Source organism: Acinonyx jubatus, chromosome B1 (assembly GCF_027475565.1).
Source record: "Acinonyx jubatus isolate Ajub_Pintada_27869175 chromosome B1, VMU_Ajub_asm_v1.0, whole genome shotgun sequence".
Classification (NCBI taxonomy): Eukaryota; Metazoa; Chordata; class Mammalia; order Carnivora; family Felidae; genus Acinonyx; species Acinonyx jubatus.
In genome coordinates, this window is record NC_069382.1 from 140,732,452 (window position 1) to 140,752,415 (window position 19,964).

General features: G+C 35.1%; 1 protein-coding gene across 2 annotated transcripts in view; it reads left to right on the forward strand.

Moving 5' to 3' along the window:
• NUP54 (nucleoporin 54) overlaps window positions 1–19,379 on the forward strand; it is a 30,583-nt gene extending 11,204 nt beyond the window's left edge. For both annotated transcript variants that reach the window (XM_027058583.2, XM_027058589.2), the window contains 9 exons: window positions 1,369–1,595; window positions 3,362–3,549; window positions 4,288–4,484; window positions 6,100–6,154; window positions 6,593–6,686; window positions 11,872–11,979; window positions 15,932–16,051; window positions 16,330–16,440; window positions 18,462–19,379. In XM_027058583.2, the coding sequence (XP_026914384.1) occupies window positions 1,369–1,595; window positions 3,362–3,549; window positions 4,288–4,484; window positions 6,100–6,154; window positions 6,593–6,686; window positions 11,872–11,979; window positions 15,932–16,051; window positions 16,330–16,440; window positions 18,462–18,590 (1,229 nt within the window). In that variant the 3' untranslated portion in view covers window positions 18,591–19,379. The remainder of the gene's footprint in view (window positions 1–1,368; window positions 1,596–3,361; window positions 3,550–4,287; window positions 4,485–6,099; window positions 6,155–6,592; window positions 6,687–11,871; window positions 11,980–15,931; window positions 16,052–16,329; window positions 16,441–18,461) is intronic.
• Window positions 19,380–19,964: the final 585 nt, after the last annotated feature.

Below are 19,964 nucleotides of genomic sequence, written 5' to 3' on the forward strand. Positions count from 1 at the left end.
AAAATGTATTATGAGATAATTAAAAGATATTTTTTTGTTAGGTGAATTAGTCCATTTAGTGACTCAGCTGTTGCCTGATAGCTATAATTTCATGTTCTGGGGATATTTGTCTCCCACTTTGGAAATATTGATCTGATCTAACAACTTCACCCATTTTGTTGGAGAAATTGTAGCCCAGAGAGGTTAAGTGACCTACCCAAAGCTATACAACCTGCTAAAGCTTTAAAAAAAAAAATTTTTTTTTTAAGTTTTTTAATTTATTCTGAGAGAGAGCACATGAGCAGGGGAGTGACAGAGGAGACGGGAGAGAGAGAATCCCAAGCAGGCCCCGCACTGACAGTGCATAGCCTGATATGGAGCTCAAACTCACAAACCCGTGAGATCTTGACCTGAGCCGAGATCAAGACTCGGACAGTTAACCAACCAACTGAGCCACCCAGGCGCCCCATGACCTGTTAAAGCTTTTAGTTTAGAATCTTGATGATTAGTTCATTTGTTCTTTTTGTTATATATTTCTTTGTTATGAGAGAAGGAAAAGTGATTAAGTTGATACTGATAAAACACTGATATAATTATTCTTGCTGCTTGTTTCCTCCAATTTGTGTTTATTATACACATTTAATAGTAATAAAGGTTTAAAAAACAATTCCACAACTTCACAAACTTTACTTTTCCATTTCATATCCGTATGCATTCTTTCTTTTATCTTTTTTTTTTTTTTTTTTTTTTTTGGTGTGGGTCTTATATGGATCCACCTTGTATACTGGTAATGGAATTACTTGTATGAAGAAGATAATCATTAGAAAAGCAAGTTAACATTGTAAGGATTGTCCTAGTATATTAGTTTCCTAATGTTGCCATAACAAAGTATCACAGACTTAGTGGCTTAAAACAACACAGTTCACAGTTCTAGAGATCAGAGATTGAGAAATGGGTTTCATTGGCCTAAAATCAAGGTGGTAGTAAGGCAATTTATGTACATAAACCCTGTGTTACTTCTTCAGGCTCCAGGGGAGTATCCATCCCCTTGCCTTGTCCAGCTTCTAGTCTTTCTCTCCATTTCTTGGCTTATAGTCCCTTCCTCCATCTTCAGACCTCACTTTGACTCTGACCTCACACTTCCCTCTTTAGAACCTTCATGATTGTGTTGAGCCCACTCTGATAATCTGGGATAATCTCAACTCAGTCTCTAAATTTAATCACATCTGCAAAGTTTCTTTTGCTGTGTAAGGTAACATAGGTTCTGGGGATTAGGATGTGGACATTGTGGGAGTGGGGGAGGTTGTGGGGGGTATTATTCTGCCTACCATATCTAGGTTCTGAATTGATTTTTTCTCTTGAAATACTAATTATGGGGTACACTTTTAGCATTAGGTGGTCTCTTCAGTCAGCCTACACAAGCTCCTACCCAGTCCAACCAACTGATAAATACTGCAAGTGCTCTTTCTGCTCCAACACTGTTGGGAGATGAGAGAGATGCTATTTTGGCAAAATGGAATCAGCTGCAGGCCTTTTGGGGAACAGGAAAAGGATATTTCAACAACAACATTCCACCAGTGGAATTCACACAAGAAAATCCCTTTTGCCGATTTAAGGTATTAGTACTTCTTTTGATCCTTACTTGAAGAGTGTGTGTAAGAGAATGTAGTGTTTGGATTAAAATAATACCAAGAAAACAATTGCTTGGTTTTTAGCACTCCTTGAACACGGTACAGTTATGCTTTTGCTTTAAAAATATAGAAGTTATTAAAATGAAGTGATTTCTTACATATATGTGATTGAAGGTGACCAGAATATGACTGAAGGAAGATGTGATTAGAATATAACTTAAAACTGAGGAAGAAGTGTTAACAGAAGGGGAGTGGTCTGCTTGGCATCTATAAAGGGAGACCCAAAATTAGAATTTAGTGGTATTCATCCAACACTGTCCAGGAAAGTACACCCTAACCAGCAGACAGAAGTAGATGTTCTGTTTGGCATGTATAATTCTCTTGGCACTATTACAGCTGGATGCTAAAGCCATTGAAACAGTGTAGTCTATTTTCTTTCTGATTCCTTGCCTACCAAACAACCTTTTCATTTGAATTTAACTTCTCAGAGATTCTGTTTCATCAGCTAGTGAGAGTATTTAGGTCAACTTGATGGTGTATTTTTCATAACAAATTAATGTATTGCAATCCAGTTTATACTTCAGCCACTTTGACAAAAAACCAAACAAACCCACTTTTTGCTGCTTATGTCAATCACTAATCAATATGTACATAAGCCCTTGTTTGGAGCTGCAAGGCTGAGGATCAGACCCTTTGAACATGGTTAAACAACAAAAAGTGACTAGCATACCTTATTAAAGAACATCTCTTTATCTTATCACTTTAACAAAAAGTTTTTGAGTGTTTATAGTTGAAATTTTAATACTTTTGTTTAGTGAGAGCTATACAGTGGACATTTTTTAAAATCTGATGTATAACATACATATGGTAAAATGCAAACTAGTGTAGAATGAATTTAAATTAAAAAAAATTTTTTTTAGTGTTTATTTTTATTTTTGAGAGAGAGACAGAGCATGAGCAAGGGAGGGGCAGATAGAGAGGGAGAAACAGAATCCGAAGCAGGCTCCAGGCTCCAAGCTGCCAGCACAGACCCTAACGTGGGGCACGAACCCGTGAACCTCGAGAACATGACCTGAGCCGAAGTCAGATGCTTAACCAACTGAGCCCCATTTTTAAATTTTTTTTTAGAGTTGCATAAGTGGTGACCAAAGAGAAGACTTCTATCTAAAAGAGTGCTTAGAAAGCCATGGTTTGTCATATTTAATATTATATTAAAAACTAACATGCTTCATAAAGTTTTGTGTTACATGAAACTATAAAATGAGGTAGATAGTCCTTATAATATTTTTAAATTTGACAGTGTTATTCTACTTTAGAAGTATTTATATTCAGTAAGTCATTTTTTTATATATCTAAAACTTAGTTTAAGATCCTGTAAGTATATAGTAAAATAAATTAGATCTTGGTCCATGACTTTTGCAGTTACTTTTACAGTTACATGCAGAATTGTTTCATCAGAGTTCAGAAACACCCAACGATAACAAATATCAAAGTTTTTCAGAGGAGAAAGCTATTTGGTTACTCTGTTGGGAGAGGAAATTTAAATTTCACTTTAAGTTTATATTTTTGGTTAAAATAGTTTCTTTTCATAATTGTGTGATGCTATAGGGCACAGAGTGGTGGGAAGAATCATTATTTCCTTCTTTAGCAGACATTAAGCTGTTTTCCTTGTTTAGGCAGATATTTAAGATACTAAACTTCTGATTTAAAATCTACATATTTTTGATATTGTTTATTTTGTCATTCTACAGGCAGTAGGTTATAGTTGTATGCCCAATAATAAAGACGAAGATGGGCTAGTGGTTTTAGTTTTCAACAAAAAAGAAACAGATATTCGAAGCCAGCAACAGCAGTTGGTAGAATCATTGCATAAAGTTTTGGGAGGAAACCAGACCCTTACTGTAAATATAGAGGGTATTAAAACACTGCCAGATGATCAGTAAGTATACATTAAATGTACTGTTTATTTCTGTGTGCCTGGGTCCAGAAAGAGTGATCAACAGTGTTTTTGTTGATAAAACGCAAATTAAATCTTAGAGCAGAATGTTATTTCTCAGCTAGTGACCATTCAGTATTGACAGCAACATTTGTTTAAAAACTTTTTTCTTAATCTTGGAGTTCTTAACCCACAGGATGCTAATAATTCCTTAGATTTTCCATTCAGAAACAGGAAGAAACATTAATCATGGCTGTATGCCCACAAAGATGTTACTGGGAAGTGTGATTACTATTCATGTCCATTCATGGCTAAATATGACTGACTTCCCTTCCCTTTTCTTCTATATAATTTTCATACTTACTGGCGAAAACATTTACTTGAGGATATTTTGGGTTAGAAGAATTATTATCAGTGAGATATAATAACTGAGATCAGATAAGCTTCAACAGAATCTCCTAAGTACTTCTCAATTCTGGAAGATATAGGACTTTGCAGCTAAGCAAACCTTTTACAAATATATGTCTGTCTCATTTTAACTTTATCATTTAGGTTGATTTAGAGGTGAACTTGTGAAGTAAGGGTTCCTTATTTTCCAAGATTTAAGAAAATGCTATTTTAATTCTCTTGTAAAACAACGATCTTTGAATTCAAGTAGCACCTTTCTAAAATCACATGCTGTAGTGATATTTGGAGCTATGAGTTGTGTGCTGTTTTATAACTTAATTATTTTTCCCCCAGGACGGAAGTTGTCATTTATGTTGTTGAGCGTTCTCCAAATGGTACTTCAAGAAGAGTTCCAGCTACAACACTATATGCCCATTTTGAACAAACTAATATAAAAACACAGTTGCAGCAACTTGGTGTAACCCTTTCTATGACTAGAACAGAACTTTCTCCAGCACAGATCAAACAACTTTTACAGAATCCTCCTGCTGGTATGTTTTAGAATCACAAGAGTTGAGGAAATGATAGATTTAGAAATATATATGCTTCCTCTATTTTAGGCGATAGTAGTTGGTTATTAATAAAATCAGTGTGTATCATGTCTGCTATTTTGGGACATAGTTTTGAATGTTTTCATTGTACTAATTCATTGTCGGTTAGCTTTTTTTTTTTATCATGGTTAATGTGTTTGTTAGAAATTTTGGGAAATGTTGAACTAAAGAAAAATAGTCCATAAGCTACCCAAAGGTAATTCACTTTTAATATTTTTATTTTTTTCTAGCTTATTTGTTGTTCTGAGTATTCAAGTAAAATATGTGTTCTCACCATAAAAGATAGTAGATAGCATAACTAAATTGAGTATATGGCCTATATGACAGATCCTCTTTATCTCCTTTCCACAGAAACAGCTACTATTAATAATTTGTTGTACATGTGTATGTACATGGAAGTGCTAAAAAAAAAAGGGATTCTGCACTGTACATTTACTGCAACTTGCCTTTTCAGTTACAGTATTTCTTAGCACTTTCCATGTTAGTACATGAAAATATTCTTTTTAAAATCTACATGGAATACCACGGATGTACCGTACTTCACTTCTAAGTCATTTCCACCTTTTTTTATGATATTAACATCCTTGTAAATATGTCTTAGAACATGTGGATCTGTATTTTTTTAGAATAGATCCCTGGTAATGAAATTTTTGAGTCAAGATTGTGTATATTTTATGTATTGTTAGATACAAATTGCTCGTCAAAGAAAGTTGTACACATAACACAAAGGTGTTTCTTCTCATTTTTAATTTTTCTAATATTTTCTCATTTTTATTTATTTTTGCCTACAGTGGAGGTTGTCAGTCTTTTTAATTTTGCCACTCTGATTGGAAAAACTTAATACTTACTTTGATTTGTATTTCCCTGATACAGTAAAATTAAAGCTAAATAAAATTGATTACTAAGTAACAAAGTATGTTTTACTAAGTAAAACATCTTTTTGTATGTTTATTAGCCACATGTTTGTATCTTTTATGAATTACCTATTCATGTCCTTTACCCATTTTTTTTTATGTTTATTTTGAGAGAGTGAGCATGTGTGCAAGTGGGGAATGGGCAGAGAGAGGGGGAGAAAGAGAATCCCAAACAGGCTCCCACTCATAGCCTGGAGCCCACTGTGGGGCTCAATCCCACCAACCATAAGATCATGACCTGAGCTAAAATCAAGAGTTGTACGCTCAACTGACTGAGCCACCTGGACAACCCTGTCCATTTTCTGTTAGATGTTTTTGTCTTCCTTTCTGATTTATAGGAACTCTTTCTATATTCTGGAGGGTAATCTATTTTCCTATAGGTTGTAGGTATTTTCTTTCAATCTATAATATTTTTTTAAGCTTTATCCTACAAATATTTTCATTTTTGTAATGGTTATATTTGAGAGTCATTTTTTATCACAGCTTTTGAGTTTTTTGTCTTACTTTTAGGAAGGCCTTTCCCATACAAATATGAAAATGGAGAATAGTTTTTATTTTTTTGATTTTGGTTTTGTGTTTTTGGTTTTTGGTTTTTTTGTTTGTTTTGTTTTTCCAGAAAAAAATATTTGTCTTTTTGGTAGGTGTTGATCCTATTATTTGGGAACAAGCCAAGGTGGATAACCCTGATTCTGAAAAGTAAGTATATCTTCATCTTGTTTTCATATAAAAACTAATATTTGCTACTAGGGAAGCCAACAGATACCAACTATTAATTACAATTCTTACCTTTGAGTTGAATTTCAGTTTCATTGCTTTTTAAAGAATGTTCACTGGTAAGGCAGTGTAGTGTAGTGTAAACATTGAAATCTGAGTACCAGTCCCCTAATTATACTTGCTTTTAAAAATACAACTTCTGACCGAACTTTATTTCCTCATTTGTAAAATAAAATGAGGAGGTTGAATAAAATCATTGTGATTTAACATGATTGATTTCATAGTCCTTGATCTGCCTTTGAACCCTAGAAATGTATTGTTAAATTATGTGGATGTTATTATGAAAACCCTAATTTCTTATACTTTGTAATAACAGTAAAAGGCTTAAGGTATGAAAATTAACCAGTTGGATTTCTTCAGGTTAATTCCGGTACCCATGGTGGGTTTCAAAGAACTTCTTCGAAGACTGAAGGTTCAAGATCAGATGACTAAGCAACATCAGACCAGATTAGATGTAAGCATTTAGCTTCATTCTCTGCTTCTAGGAGTAGTAAAAGAGATTATAGACACTTCTTTTTACCATGCAAATTACCGTTTTGTTTTACAGGGAAACAATATAGTTAGTGTACACTGTAAGTTAACAATTATAGTTTTGTGCAAGTACTTAATATAGAGCCTCCAAAATATGTAAATCTTATTTGATACATTTTAACAATGAATTTAGAATTGTTAGCATTGCTATTAGTTTGTAATTTCCATTTTGAGCCTGAGAATGCATACTTTTTTAATTAAACAATTATATTTATGAGGCCTTACCAAAATGAAGGCTACAGTTATGATTCTTTATGTTGGCGTAGTATAATTGTAGATTGATGAAGCAACTTTAAATTACTGAATGCTTAAATCTACTTAATGTTTTATTAAGGAGACCTAGTAATCAAATACTTAAAAGTTCTTGAGGGTTACCTCCACATTCTCGTATGTGGAAATCCTGATAACATATTCACTCAGACTGAATAGTGAAAAGCTTCCTGCTTTATGAAGCAACCCATTTCACTGTCAGCTAGCTCTGATAAAAATTCTCTTTCTTACATTGATCTAGTATCTGCCTTGGTATAATTTATACCCTTTTTCCCTGGCATTGCTTTGTAAGCGATAGCTGTGCTTCCTGTGATAGCACTGTAGATATTTGAACATTGTTCTTTTGAACAATTCTTCTTTTTTAGTATTCCCTTCTCTGGCATGTAAATTCAAGCATGTTTTTTGTTTGTTTTGTTTTTTAAGTTTATTCTGAGAGAGAAGGAGAGAGAGAGACAAAGTGAGTGGGAGGGGCAGGAAGAGGAAGAGAGAGAGAATCCCAAGCAGGCTGTGCACTGACAGTCCCAATGTGGGGCTTGAACTCCCGAACCGTGAGATCATGACTTGAATTGAAACCAAGAGTTGGACGCTTAACTGACTGACCCACCTAGGTGCCCCCAAGTCGTTTTTCATGTGACATGATTTCCAGCGCCTTCATCATCTTAGGCTGGACACACTGAATTTATTCCCATCACTTTTAAAATGAGTTACAGTAGTACTACAAATAGGGTTTGACCAAAGTTCTTCAAAGTAAGACCACAGAAGCTATTACTTGCCTTTAGTTTTGTCAGTCTTGGTAGAGGTTTGTCAATTTTATTGATCTTAGTAAAGAACCAAGTTTTTGGTTTCATTGATTTTTTTTTCTGTAGTATTGTTAGTAATTTCATTAATCTCTGCTTTTAACCATTTCCTTCATTCTGCTTGCTTTGGGTTTTTCTCTTTTTCTAACGAGACCTTTCCTTTCTAATATAGCACTTTAATGCTGTTAATTTCCTTCTAAGCACTGCTTTACCTCAATCACGCAAATTTTGATAATGTTATAGTTTAATCTCCGATGCATTAAAGATATTTTCTAATTTGTGGAATTAGAACTTAGAATTGTGGAACAGAACTCCACACTTGTGGGAGTTCTGTTTGACTGTTGGATCTTTTTGACTAATAGATTATTTTAGAAGTATGTTTCATTTCCACATCTTTGGAAATTTTCCTTTTACTCTCATTGATTTCTAGTCTAGTTAGTTCTATTATTGTCAGAGAACTTTGTATGATTTCAATTTTTTTAAGGTGTTTAACCCACATGCCTTTGAATAGAATGTGCATTCTGCTGTTCTGGGTGAAGTTTTCTGTTAGTGAGATCCAGTTGGTTAATTCTTCAGTTCTACTATATTGATTTTTCTGTTTAGTAGTTCTATTGTGAGGGTTGAAGTCTCGAGCTAGAATTGTGGGTTTTGTCCTTTGCTCCTTTCAATTCTTTAAGTGATTGCTCTTGGGCCTTTCTCAGTGGATGGAAGGTGGGGTAATGGTGTTGGTGCTTTATCCCCTGGGGCACATTTGGCAATGTCTGGAGACTTCTTTGGTTGTTAGAACTGGGTGAGTGCTATAGGCATCTACTGAGATGAGGCGAGGGTGCTGATAAACATCCTACTGTGTACAGAACAGTGCCTCTGCGACAGTTATCTGGCCTAAATCAATACAGTGGTTCCCCGCTTAACCGCCATCTGGAAGCAGATGATCGTCCTGGATGAATCATCGGGTCAGTAGTAGCCTAATGCTGTGTCACAATGCCTGTGTCATTCACTTCACTTCATCTCATCAAGTAGGCATTTTATCATCTCACATCATAAGAACAGTAGTGCAGAACAATATTTTGAGAGACCACATTCATGTAACTTATTCCAGTAGATTGTTATAATTGTTCCATTTTATTGTTAATCTCTTACTGTGCCTAATTTATAAATTAAGCTTTATCAAATATGTGTATGTATAGGAAGAAACATCCTATATATAGGATCTGGTACCATCCATGGTGTTAGGCATGGAGGTTGTGTGGATGAGGGGTACTGCTATAGTACTGGAGCTGAGCAAACCTCTAGATATTACAGTGTGTCTCCTCCATCAGAACTAAAAGGCTTTTCTTGGAGTTGTCAGCATTATGCTCACTTCTCAGTTTTGGGCTTTGTTGAAACCTGTGGGGTGTGCCAGAATTGGGGGAAATGGTAACCTCACCACCAGTTCAGTGGTACTTCAGTTCATGTCTCCTTCCCCAATCCTCCTGCCACTATTTATTTTTCAAATAGTTGCCCGTGCAGTCTCAGTTTTATAGCTATATTCAGTAGGTGAGATAAGAGTGGCATATACTAAAGTCCATCTTGTCCAGAATCAAAATTTTTCCTATCTTGGGGTACCTAGGGGGCTCAGTCAGTTAGGCTTCCGACTCTTGATCTCAGCTCAGATCTTGATTATGAGGGTCGTGAATTCAAGCCCCACGTTGGGCTCCACACCAGGTGTGGAACCTACTTTAAAAAACATTGTTGGGGGACGCCTGGGTAGTTCAGTAGGTTATGAGATCAGGTTATGATCTCATACTTTGGGAGTTCGAGCCCTACATCGGGCTCTGTGCTGACAGCCTGGAGCCTGCTTCACATTCTCTGTCTCCCTCTGCCCCTCCCTGGCTTGTGCACTATCCCTCTCATAAAAATAAACATTTAGAAAAAGTTATTCCTATCTTTTCCTAGTTTTTATGTTGGATTTATCTTTTCTTTACTGAATTTCAGGAGTTCACTGTTTACTCTAGATTTTAATCCCTAGTCTGATTTAAATGGTACAGATGTCTCCTACTTCTCACCTTTCTGCCAACTCTGCTTTTTGGTGTCCTCAGTTGAACAGAAATCCTTAATTTTAACATAACAATACCCACTAGTTTCTTGCCTTGTGTTTTTCTTCTTGGGATTTTGCTCAAGAAGTCATTCTTCAATCCAAGGTCTGAGAGTCTCCTACATTATTTTTCTGACATTTTATTTAGAATTTAACCTTCCACATTGGGGTCTTCTGTCTTCATGGAGTTTGACTTTGTACAATAAGTGGTATGAACCCAACTTTATTTTTCTCTAGTGGGTCAAGTTTGCCAATGTCATCCATAAATAATATCCAGTGTTATTTTACCCAGTGATTTATCAAAGCAAATTTATCCAACCAAATTCCCATATATGTATATGTTATCTATTCTCTTCTTAAGTCAGTTTTACCTTTTTCTTTCTTTTTTTTTTTTTTTTTTTTTTTTTTACGTTGTGGCTTTGTAGTGTATCTCAGTGTGTGGTAGAGTGAATCTCTGATCTTTGTTCTTTTCAGAGTTGTTTCATCTTTATGGATCTTTACTGTTCTATAACAGTCTCAGAATCTATTTGTCAAAATGCTAGAATTTTAGTTGGAACTGCATTAAACATATTTGTAGAGAATTGAATCTTAATAAATTATTCCATTATGAACACACTATGTTCTTTTACTCACTGAGGTCTTTACTCATTGAGGTAGTCTTTTGAAACAGTTTAAAAAACTTTTTTCTTGAGGTGGGGGGAAGGAACAGAGAGGTAGAGAGAGCATCTTAAGCTGGCGCCATGCCCAGCACAGATGCAGGGCTCAGTCTCACAACTCTGAGATAATGACCTGAGCCAAAACAGAGTCAGATGCTTAAGTGACTGAGCCACCCAGGTGCCCCTTAAATATTTTCTTTAAAAACCTTGTGCCTTCTGGGGCACCTGGGTGGCTTACTCAGTTAAGCTTCAACTCTTAATCTTGGCTCAGGCCATGATCTCACAGTTCATGCTTTCGAGCCCCACACCAGGTTCTGCACTGACAGCATGGAACCTGCTTGGAATTCTGTCTCTCTCAAAATAAATAAACTTTAAATAAAGAACTAATAATTTTAAAAGCCCTGTGCCTTCTTTCTTGGGTTAACTCCTTAGATTGTTTTAGTGTTTGTGAATAAATACTAAATGGCAACCATTTCTACTTTTCTTAGTTATTATTGGTTGAGAAGACCACTATATTATTCTTGCATCTGGAAGCCTGTCAACTTTTTAAAACTGGGGTGGAGAAAGTGCCTAGGTTATGTAATATAAAACATGGCCACCTAATTTTGTTCCTTCAGCATGACCTGTCACTGGAAAGTTCCCTTAAAAGGCAGTGGACTAAATGTCTTGCACAATCTTCTTACCCTCTTTTCTTATAACATCTCAAGGCAGTGCCACAGAATGATTATGATAGGAACGGTTATGGGATTCAGGTTGGGTAGCTTTAATGAAATGAGTTTTTAACTCTGTCTGTAAGGTTAAGACTTCTGTTAAGGCAGAACAGTAACGATATCAGGCCAAAGAGCAAATCCATGATGCCAAGGCATAAAAATGTATTAGGTTGTATAATAAATATCCTTCCTTTCCCCTCCACTTTGATCACTCTCTCTAAAATATTCAGCACTTAATACTGGACTATACTGTACTTTTCAGATTGTCTGTTAAGGCCACTCCTGGATGTGACTTCATAGATACTTTTTCCATTCAGGGCCTGGTTGTTGGTCCTATACCTTAATATTTTTAAAGTATAGGTTTTATTTTTCTATACACTTTGCCTCATCACTAAATTTCCTAGAGCTCTTAAGAAGCCTTTGAATGGTACTTTTTAATTTTATGGGTGCATAGATGGGAAGAACTATAAAGACAGATGTAGAGGTGTTTATATTTTGAAAGATGAATCTCCATCTCATCTTAGAATCAAATTTTGCATATAAACCTGATAAATATTTGTGATGTTTATACTCACCTTCAAAACTTTCTTTTGAAAAACAGATCATATCTGAAGATATTAGCGAATTACAGAAGAATCAAACCACAACTATGGCCAAAATTGCACAATACAAGAGGAAACTCATGGACCTTTCCCATAGAACTTTACAGGTAGTAATTTGGAATTTTTTTGAACATCTGTAAGATTATATGTGTGATAGTGCCGGATAGAGAAAAACACACTGAAAGGAAGGAATAGTAATTTGAAACTGTAAGTACCAAACTTTCTCAGTGAAATCTAGAAGTCAGATGAGAGGTCTCATAGGAGTGGGTGAAGAAAGTAAATGTATTCTAAAATTCACATCTTATTGAGAGGGTAGAAGCAGTGAAGAAGTAAATCATCTTGGAGCACAGAAAGCATGTATCTAGTTCTCATAAAAGTAAAAGAAAAATACTTGGTTTTCAGTGCTAGAAAAGGGAATATAACTATTAATGAAATGGCCAGATGAAAAGACAACAGTGGAACTTCAAAATTAACAAGAGGGAGTAAAAGCATGAATAGCAACAAAAACTGAAATTTTAAACTATCATGAAAACAGAAACGTTAGGTACCAGAATCAATTGAATATATCAAGAGCTGTATGCAGAATAAAATTTGTAGCATTTAAGATTTCACTTAAAAAAATTGTTTTTAAATGTTTATCCACTTTTTGAGAGAGATGGAGACCGAGCATGAGTGGGGGAAGGGCAGAGAGAGAGGGAGACACAGAATCAGAAACAGGTTCCAGGCTCTGAGCTGTCGGCACACGGCCTGATGTGGGGCTTGAACCCATGAACTGCGAGATTATGACCTGAGCCTGAGCTGAAGTCGGACACTTAGTTATCATCCTTAAAATACAAACGCAAAGAATAAGGAACTGGTACTTATCTTAAGAAGTTAGAAAGACTCTCAAGAGAAGCCAGTGAGAGAGAAATACAGATATGAAACAAGTGAAATAAAATTAATCATAGTACAGAGAATAAATCGAAAGCTGTTTCTTTGAAAAGATCTTTGAAATGGCTAAACATCTCATAAGGAAAAGGAGAAAGGAAACATTACTACAGACAACAGAACAGAATGAGAAAATACTGCATGCAATTCAGGGCAACAAATTTGGGAGCTAGACAAAACAGATTAATTTTGGTGATTTCAATTTTGCTAAAAAATCATCTACATAGGTGCAAAAATCTTAAATGGACAAATATATAAATGAGAAACTTCTTAAAGATCAACCATGGAAAAATACCAAGGCCAGATGTTTAACTGCTTAACTTTGTCTAACCACTAAAGAGCTAATTCCTTTAGACAAAAGGAAAAATCTATAGACCATTTCCCCATTTAAAATCATTTTGAGATATAATTCACCCACCATACATTTCAGTGTATATAGTTCATTTATTTAAAGTGTTAAGTTAGTGGTTTTTAGTATATTTAGTCTGTGCAACATTGCCACAGTCAATTTTATGACATTTTCCTCACCCTAAAAAGAAACTTCATTCCTATTAGCAGTCACTCCCCATTTCATCCCAAAACCCTGTCCAAGCAACCACTTTCTGTCTCTGTGGATGTGCCTATCCTGGACACTTCAGATAAATGGCATCAACAGATGTGGTCTTTTGTGACTGGCTTCTTTCATGTAGTGTAGTATTTTTAAGGTTCATCTGTGTTGTAGCATGTAGTATTACTTCCTTTTTATTGCCGAATAATATTCCATTACATGAAAATACCAATATTCATCAATTCATTAACATTTTGGTTGTCTCCCCCGTTTGGTTATTAACATATGTTGCTATTAACATTTGTGTACAAATATTTGCGTGGACGTGTGTTTTCATTTTTCTTGGATACCTAAATCTAGGATTGGAATTGCTTGGTCGTATGGTAACTCTGTTTAACTTTTGGAAGAATTGCTGAAAACTTTTCCAGAGCAGCTGTGCTACTTTACATCTCTGCTTTTGGTACCCCCAAATAAAATCTATTCATGTACATTTCTAATAAACAGAGATGCAGATTATGCTAAGCGAAAGAAGCCAGATTTCAAGGCTACAAAAGGCATGATTCCATTTATATGATGTTACGCAAAAAGCAAAACGAGAGACAGGTAACAGGTCAGTAGTTGCCAGGGGTGGGCAGGTAATAAAGGGAGAGCAGTGACAACAAGGAGTAGATGGAAACGTTCTGTACCTTGATTGTAGTGATGGTAACAGGACTTTGTCAAAATTCATAGTAACCGAGCACCTAAAATGGGTGATTTTCTTACATGTGGACTACACCTCAATAAATGTGACCAAAAGCAACATAAATGCAAAAAGGATCCAACTATTTATCAAATCCTAAAGGAATATACTGTGATGAAGTAAGGTTTATTTCAGGAATGCAGGGTTGGTTTTATAACAGGAAATCTATCATAAAGGAAAAATATAGAGACTGTTACCAAAATGAACAGCAAATATTCAAAGAAGCAAAGCATTAAAATCCCATTCAGAAAGTAATCCCCCCCCCCCCCGAAAAAGTAATATCCATTTTCTTGGAGGTTTTCATAAATATAACAAGGTAATTAGGTAACTAATATAAACACTGGACAAGATTAAATTGTCTTTTTGCTGATGGCATGATTGTAATATCTAGAAAACTCTTATGAGAAAACCAGAGAATGTGGTTAAAATGGCTAGATACAAGATAAATGTACCCAAACCAGCATACCATTAGTGAAAACAGGAAAATATTATTGTGATGTAAAAATTGTAAGATACTTAGGAATAAATTTATGAGAGAAGTACAAAATCTGAATTCGTCTTTACAAAATGACATATAAACCATATTTAGATGAGAAGATTTACTATCCACCCTATAAAGTTTGAAAATAATTTCCAACTTTTAAAGACTTGATCAAGAAATCTTTCAGTTCCTCAAGAAGGATAAGTGTTTTCAGAACAGCTTTTGGGGGAACAAAAAGGAAATAGTGAAGGGGACTTGCAAGACTTTAGAACCTATCTTAAAGGTTCTGTGACAAATCAGTGTGGGACTGGCATAAGATTGGACAGTAAAGATAAACAGAACAGAATAGAGTATCCAGAAATAGATGCCGACTACATCTTCATGTTTCATATGATGAAGGTGGTATCAATTCAGTTGGTTATTTAACAAATAATGCTAGAGTAACTGGCTGTCTGGGAAAAAAAGAAACTGGACCTCTGTATCATACCATAGACAAAAATAGGTGGATTAAAAATTTAACTAAAACATTTATGAAGCTACATGCATGACTGTAGACATTGGAGAGATTTTTGGCCAGAAAGCCAGAAACTATAAAATAAAATTGGAAAATTAGAATTTTGCACAGCAAAAGATATCAGAAGCTATTTGTCAATAGTCATGTGACAGATACCAGAAAAAGAAAATTGAATTTGCAAATGGTGATTATTCGTGCTATACAAAGAGATTGTTTTTTACCAAAAAACTCACAGTATGGGCAAAAAATGTGCAAAGGCAGTTCATAGAAGAGCGAATGCAAAGTAGTTTTTGACTGTTAAAGGATGCTCCTTTAACTTTTCAGGGAAGTACAGATTAGAGAAGAAATGTGAGCTCCATTCACACTCGTCAGTTTGGGGAAAACTTAAATAACTTCTTGCTGATAGCAGTGTGGGGAAAAGGGTACTCTCATGTGGTTTATGAATTTAAATTGTAAAACAATCTAGCAGCTTTTGTTAGACTGAAAACACGTGCTTTTAAACCCAGCGGTCTCATTCTTGGGGGTCTAGATCAGTATCTCTCTCTATAAAAGTTTATTACTAGAAACAGAATATATACCCCTCAATAGGAGGAATAACTGAATAAATTATTGGTTATTAATGCATGACAAATTAAGCAGTCATTAAAAACAAACTAGAGGCATGTCAGTATTCTAATGTAGATTGCCTAATAAAAATGGACAAACCTAATCCAACTCTCAAACTGTTAAGATTCCTACTGTAAGTGTATTCAGCTGGTTTCTTTCAACAAATAACTGTAAGAAAATTACTTGCATAACTAAAAAGAGACTCATGATTCTGTTGGTATTGTTGGTGGATTTTCTTTATATAGGTCCTAATCAAACAGGAAATTCAGAGGAAGAGTGGGTATGCCATTCAAGCTGATGAAGAGCAGTTGCGAGTTCAGCTAGATACAATTCAGTGTGAACTGAATGCACCTACCCAGTTTAAGGTAGGCATTTATAGGACCATAGAGCTAGAATTTGTCAGTCTTCAAAAAGAGGAATTATGTATACTTGCTTTTATTAAGTATTTTTTCTTTAATCAAAACTTTTTTAAAGTAGATTCTTAATGATGTGGTTTTGGCTTACGTTAATGTTTCACATAATGTACAGAGGGAGAATTACACAACTTTATAAGAGTAGTACCCATCCTTTTAAAAGAAAAAATTCTCTTTTAGAAGTGGTTGCTGTCATTAGCAGTTGTAATTTGACTCGGTCTTATTTTTAGGGCCGACTAAATGAACTGATGTCCCAAATCAGGATGCAGAATCATTTTGGAGCAGTCAAATCTGAGGAAAGATATTACATAGATGCAGATCTGTTACGAGAAATCAAGCAGGTAAGTGCACTAGGGCTAGGGTGCACATTTTAAAAGGAGAATTCACTTCACATCTGTTAGGCTTGCTATTACCCAAAAAAACAGTAAATAACAAGTATTGACAAGACTGTGAAGAAAACAACTTTTGTGTATTTCTGGTGGTGATGTAAATGGTGCAAGTGCTGTGGAAACAGTTCCTCAAAAAATTAAACATCTAGCTGATACATGACCTAGCAGTTCTACTTCTGAATATATACCTAAAAGAACTGAAAGCAGGGACGCACATATGTTCTTAGCAGCAGCATTCACAATAGCCAAGATGTCGAAGCAACTCAAGTGTTCAAAGACAGATGAATGGATAAACTAAATACAGTGTGTATGTATGTATGTATGTATGTATGTATATATATGTGTGTGTGTATATATATATATGTATACACACACACACACACCGTGGAGTATTATTCAGCCTTAAAAATGAAGGAAACTAACACTCACTACAACACAGATGAGTCTTGAAAATGTTACGCCAAGTGAAATAAGCCAGTTTAAAAGGATATAGTATAATTATATAGTACACTTATACAGTGTAATTCAGCTCATAGAATGGTCGTTGCCAGGAGCCTGAGGGGAGGGAGAATGGGGAATTAATATTTAATGGGTACAGATTTGGGGAAGATAAAAAAGTTCTAAAAATACAGATTGTAGTGATTTTGCATAATGTGAATATACTAATGTTACTGAACTGTTTTTAAAAAGGGTTAAGATGGGTATTTTTGTGTTTTGTATATTTTATAATAAAAGATGAATTCAGTTAGTGGAGGCACCACAGTTCCCTACACCCTGCTACTCAATTTGTAGGTGGCAACAGCAATACACGAGAGGTCATTACAAATGCATAATCTCAGTCCTTACTCCAAACCTACTTAATGTATATTTTATTAAGATCAGAGTGATTTGTGTGTACAATTTGAGAACTGCTCTGTCCTCTATGCCCAACCTGTATGTCACATATAAATTGTAAATATGTACCAATCATTGATCTCCTCAGCCCTCAGGGGACCCAGGTGGAGGTTGGGGTGGCCAGAACCCCTCCAACCACTTTTAGCTCATCTGGTGTGAAAAGTTTGGGAAGTACTGCTCTAGTTTTTTTCCTCAGTATAAATACAGATTGATTTAATGAAAGCTGTCTAACCAGTGACTGTATCTGAAGGTATTAAAATGGTAAATTTTGAGGAACATCTTAGGGCTGTTGTCATGGCCTGGGGCATTTTTAGATGGTTATAATTGTCACCTATAAATCCAGTTTTATTATGTGCTTTAGAAGGGATATTGCTATATTATACAACTAAAATCCAGTTTGGCTCCTAGGTTCTTGGGACATATATATCCACTTGATTATATTCCATTGTAAATAACTACAAAAAACTAGCTGAGAAAGATTCCAGTATATTGATAGAGTGATTATGCAATAAAGTTTAGAATAACATGAACACTTGTTTTGGGACTGGATCACAGCTCATCACCTAGTTTAGGACCTTGAGCGGGTTTCTTACCTGCATCTCAATTTTTCTATCTGTAGAGATGCCGTAATGCATCCCCAAAGAGTGCTTAAAAAAATTTTGTTAATACCCATGAAGCTCTGAAAACTGCCTTAACACTTGGATGCTTTAAAATGTTAGCAATTGTAGTTCTGTTACCATCATTATATACTTCAAAACATGAAAACTTTTAGTTTTCAGAATTATTTTGCTAGTCCTCCATATCTGAATACCTTCTTGCATTATATTTTAAAAATCTGTATCTTCTGTACAATTTCTATGGAAAATACTGTTTATTTTTTTGTTGTTGTTTACTATAGGTCATAGAAATGTGTTAGCACAAGCTGTAGTATGAAATGTTTTAATATGCATGTCCACTCTATTTAGAGCAGCTACCAAGTGCTGTATTGCTAGTAAAATAGTGAAAAAGTCCTTTTTCCTGTGCATAGTTTGCAGTTTAATGGATTAATACATTAATATATATATTTTAATTCCTTCTAGCATTTGAAACAACAACAGGAAGGCCTTAGCCATTTGATTAGCATCATAAAAGATGACCTAGAAGATATAAAGTTGGTAGAACATGGATTGAATGAAACCATCCACATCAGAGGTGGTGTCTTTAGTTGACAATTCACAAACTTATGTTAAGGGTTTGTGAAATGTATCTTCTTGCAACATCAGGCCTTCCTTAAGAATGAAACTGACCACGTGGAGGGGAGAAAAAGAAAATCCTCTCCTGGCTTTTGAGGAGGTTACTGTCAAATTATTTTCATCAGATCTGAAATAACATCCACTTCACAGCTGTTCAAAGATAGCCTTCGAAAGATTCATACCTGAAAGCTGTTACTGTAAAAGAGAAGTACATAATTAAGAAAAGTATGTGCCGCTGTACATTTGGACAACAGCATTATTCTTAAAACTAATCAGTGTTTAATGATTATTCTCCATTGAGCCTGTACTCTGCTTTCCATAGCAAGTAAATATGAAATACCTACTTTGCACCTAACAAAATAAACTGTGTAACTATTTGGCTGTTGGAGCTTTGTACTCAGAATGTAAATGTACATCAGTTTTTATATATTTGTGAATTCATCTGTGGGAGGAGTAAAGGAAATCCAAGAGTATTTAATGATTGTGGTTATCTTTTCATCCTATAAAGATTTGAAAATATATTTTTATATTATTTTACTTATTTGGAATTTACAGAACACACTTAAGCAATTAGGATACAACAGAATTACATTTTATCATTTTTGCAACTTTTTTTGCTTTTTAGATCTTTTTCTTAAAAAAATTATGAAAACAAATAAATTCTTGATTGTAATTACTTTTATATAATTCTGTCTGATGCTTTATTTGGCTCTGGGAAAATAACCATGTCCTCACAAGTATTAAATCATAACCGCAATTTAAGAATTCTAGTCTTGAGTTTGATTTTTCCCTCCTAAGGAAAATGTATCAATGCTGACCTAGTTTGACTAGGTTATGGCAAGTAAAACTTATTTCAAGTATCATCTATGGTAAAGAATCCCCTGGGGCACCTGGGTGGCTCATTGCAGTTGAGCATCTGACTTTGGCTCAGGTCATGATCATGCGGTTTGTGAGTTCAAGCCCCACATCCAGCTCATTGCTGTCAGCCTGTCAGTGCAGAGCCAGCTTTAGATCCTCTGTCCCCCTCTTTCTGCTCTCTCAAAAATAAACATTAAAAAAATTCCTTAATGTATCATTCGGAACTGAAAACACTAGAAAAATCTGAATTAGACATCATGATATGAAATGATTTTTTTTTTAACAGATTATTTTGAACAATTTCTGACTACAAACTTCACCCCTGGGATGTATGTTGACCCCTCTTGTAGTGCTTCAACTTTTCATTTCTGTCGTGCTTTGGCTTGTAATGAGAAGTGTTTTGAGAAACAGGCCCATGAATCTTGCCACACTGTGTTTATGGGGATGGTGAGGGATGTGATACTTATCAAGAGGCCATCCTCTCAGATCTCA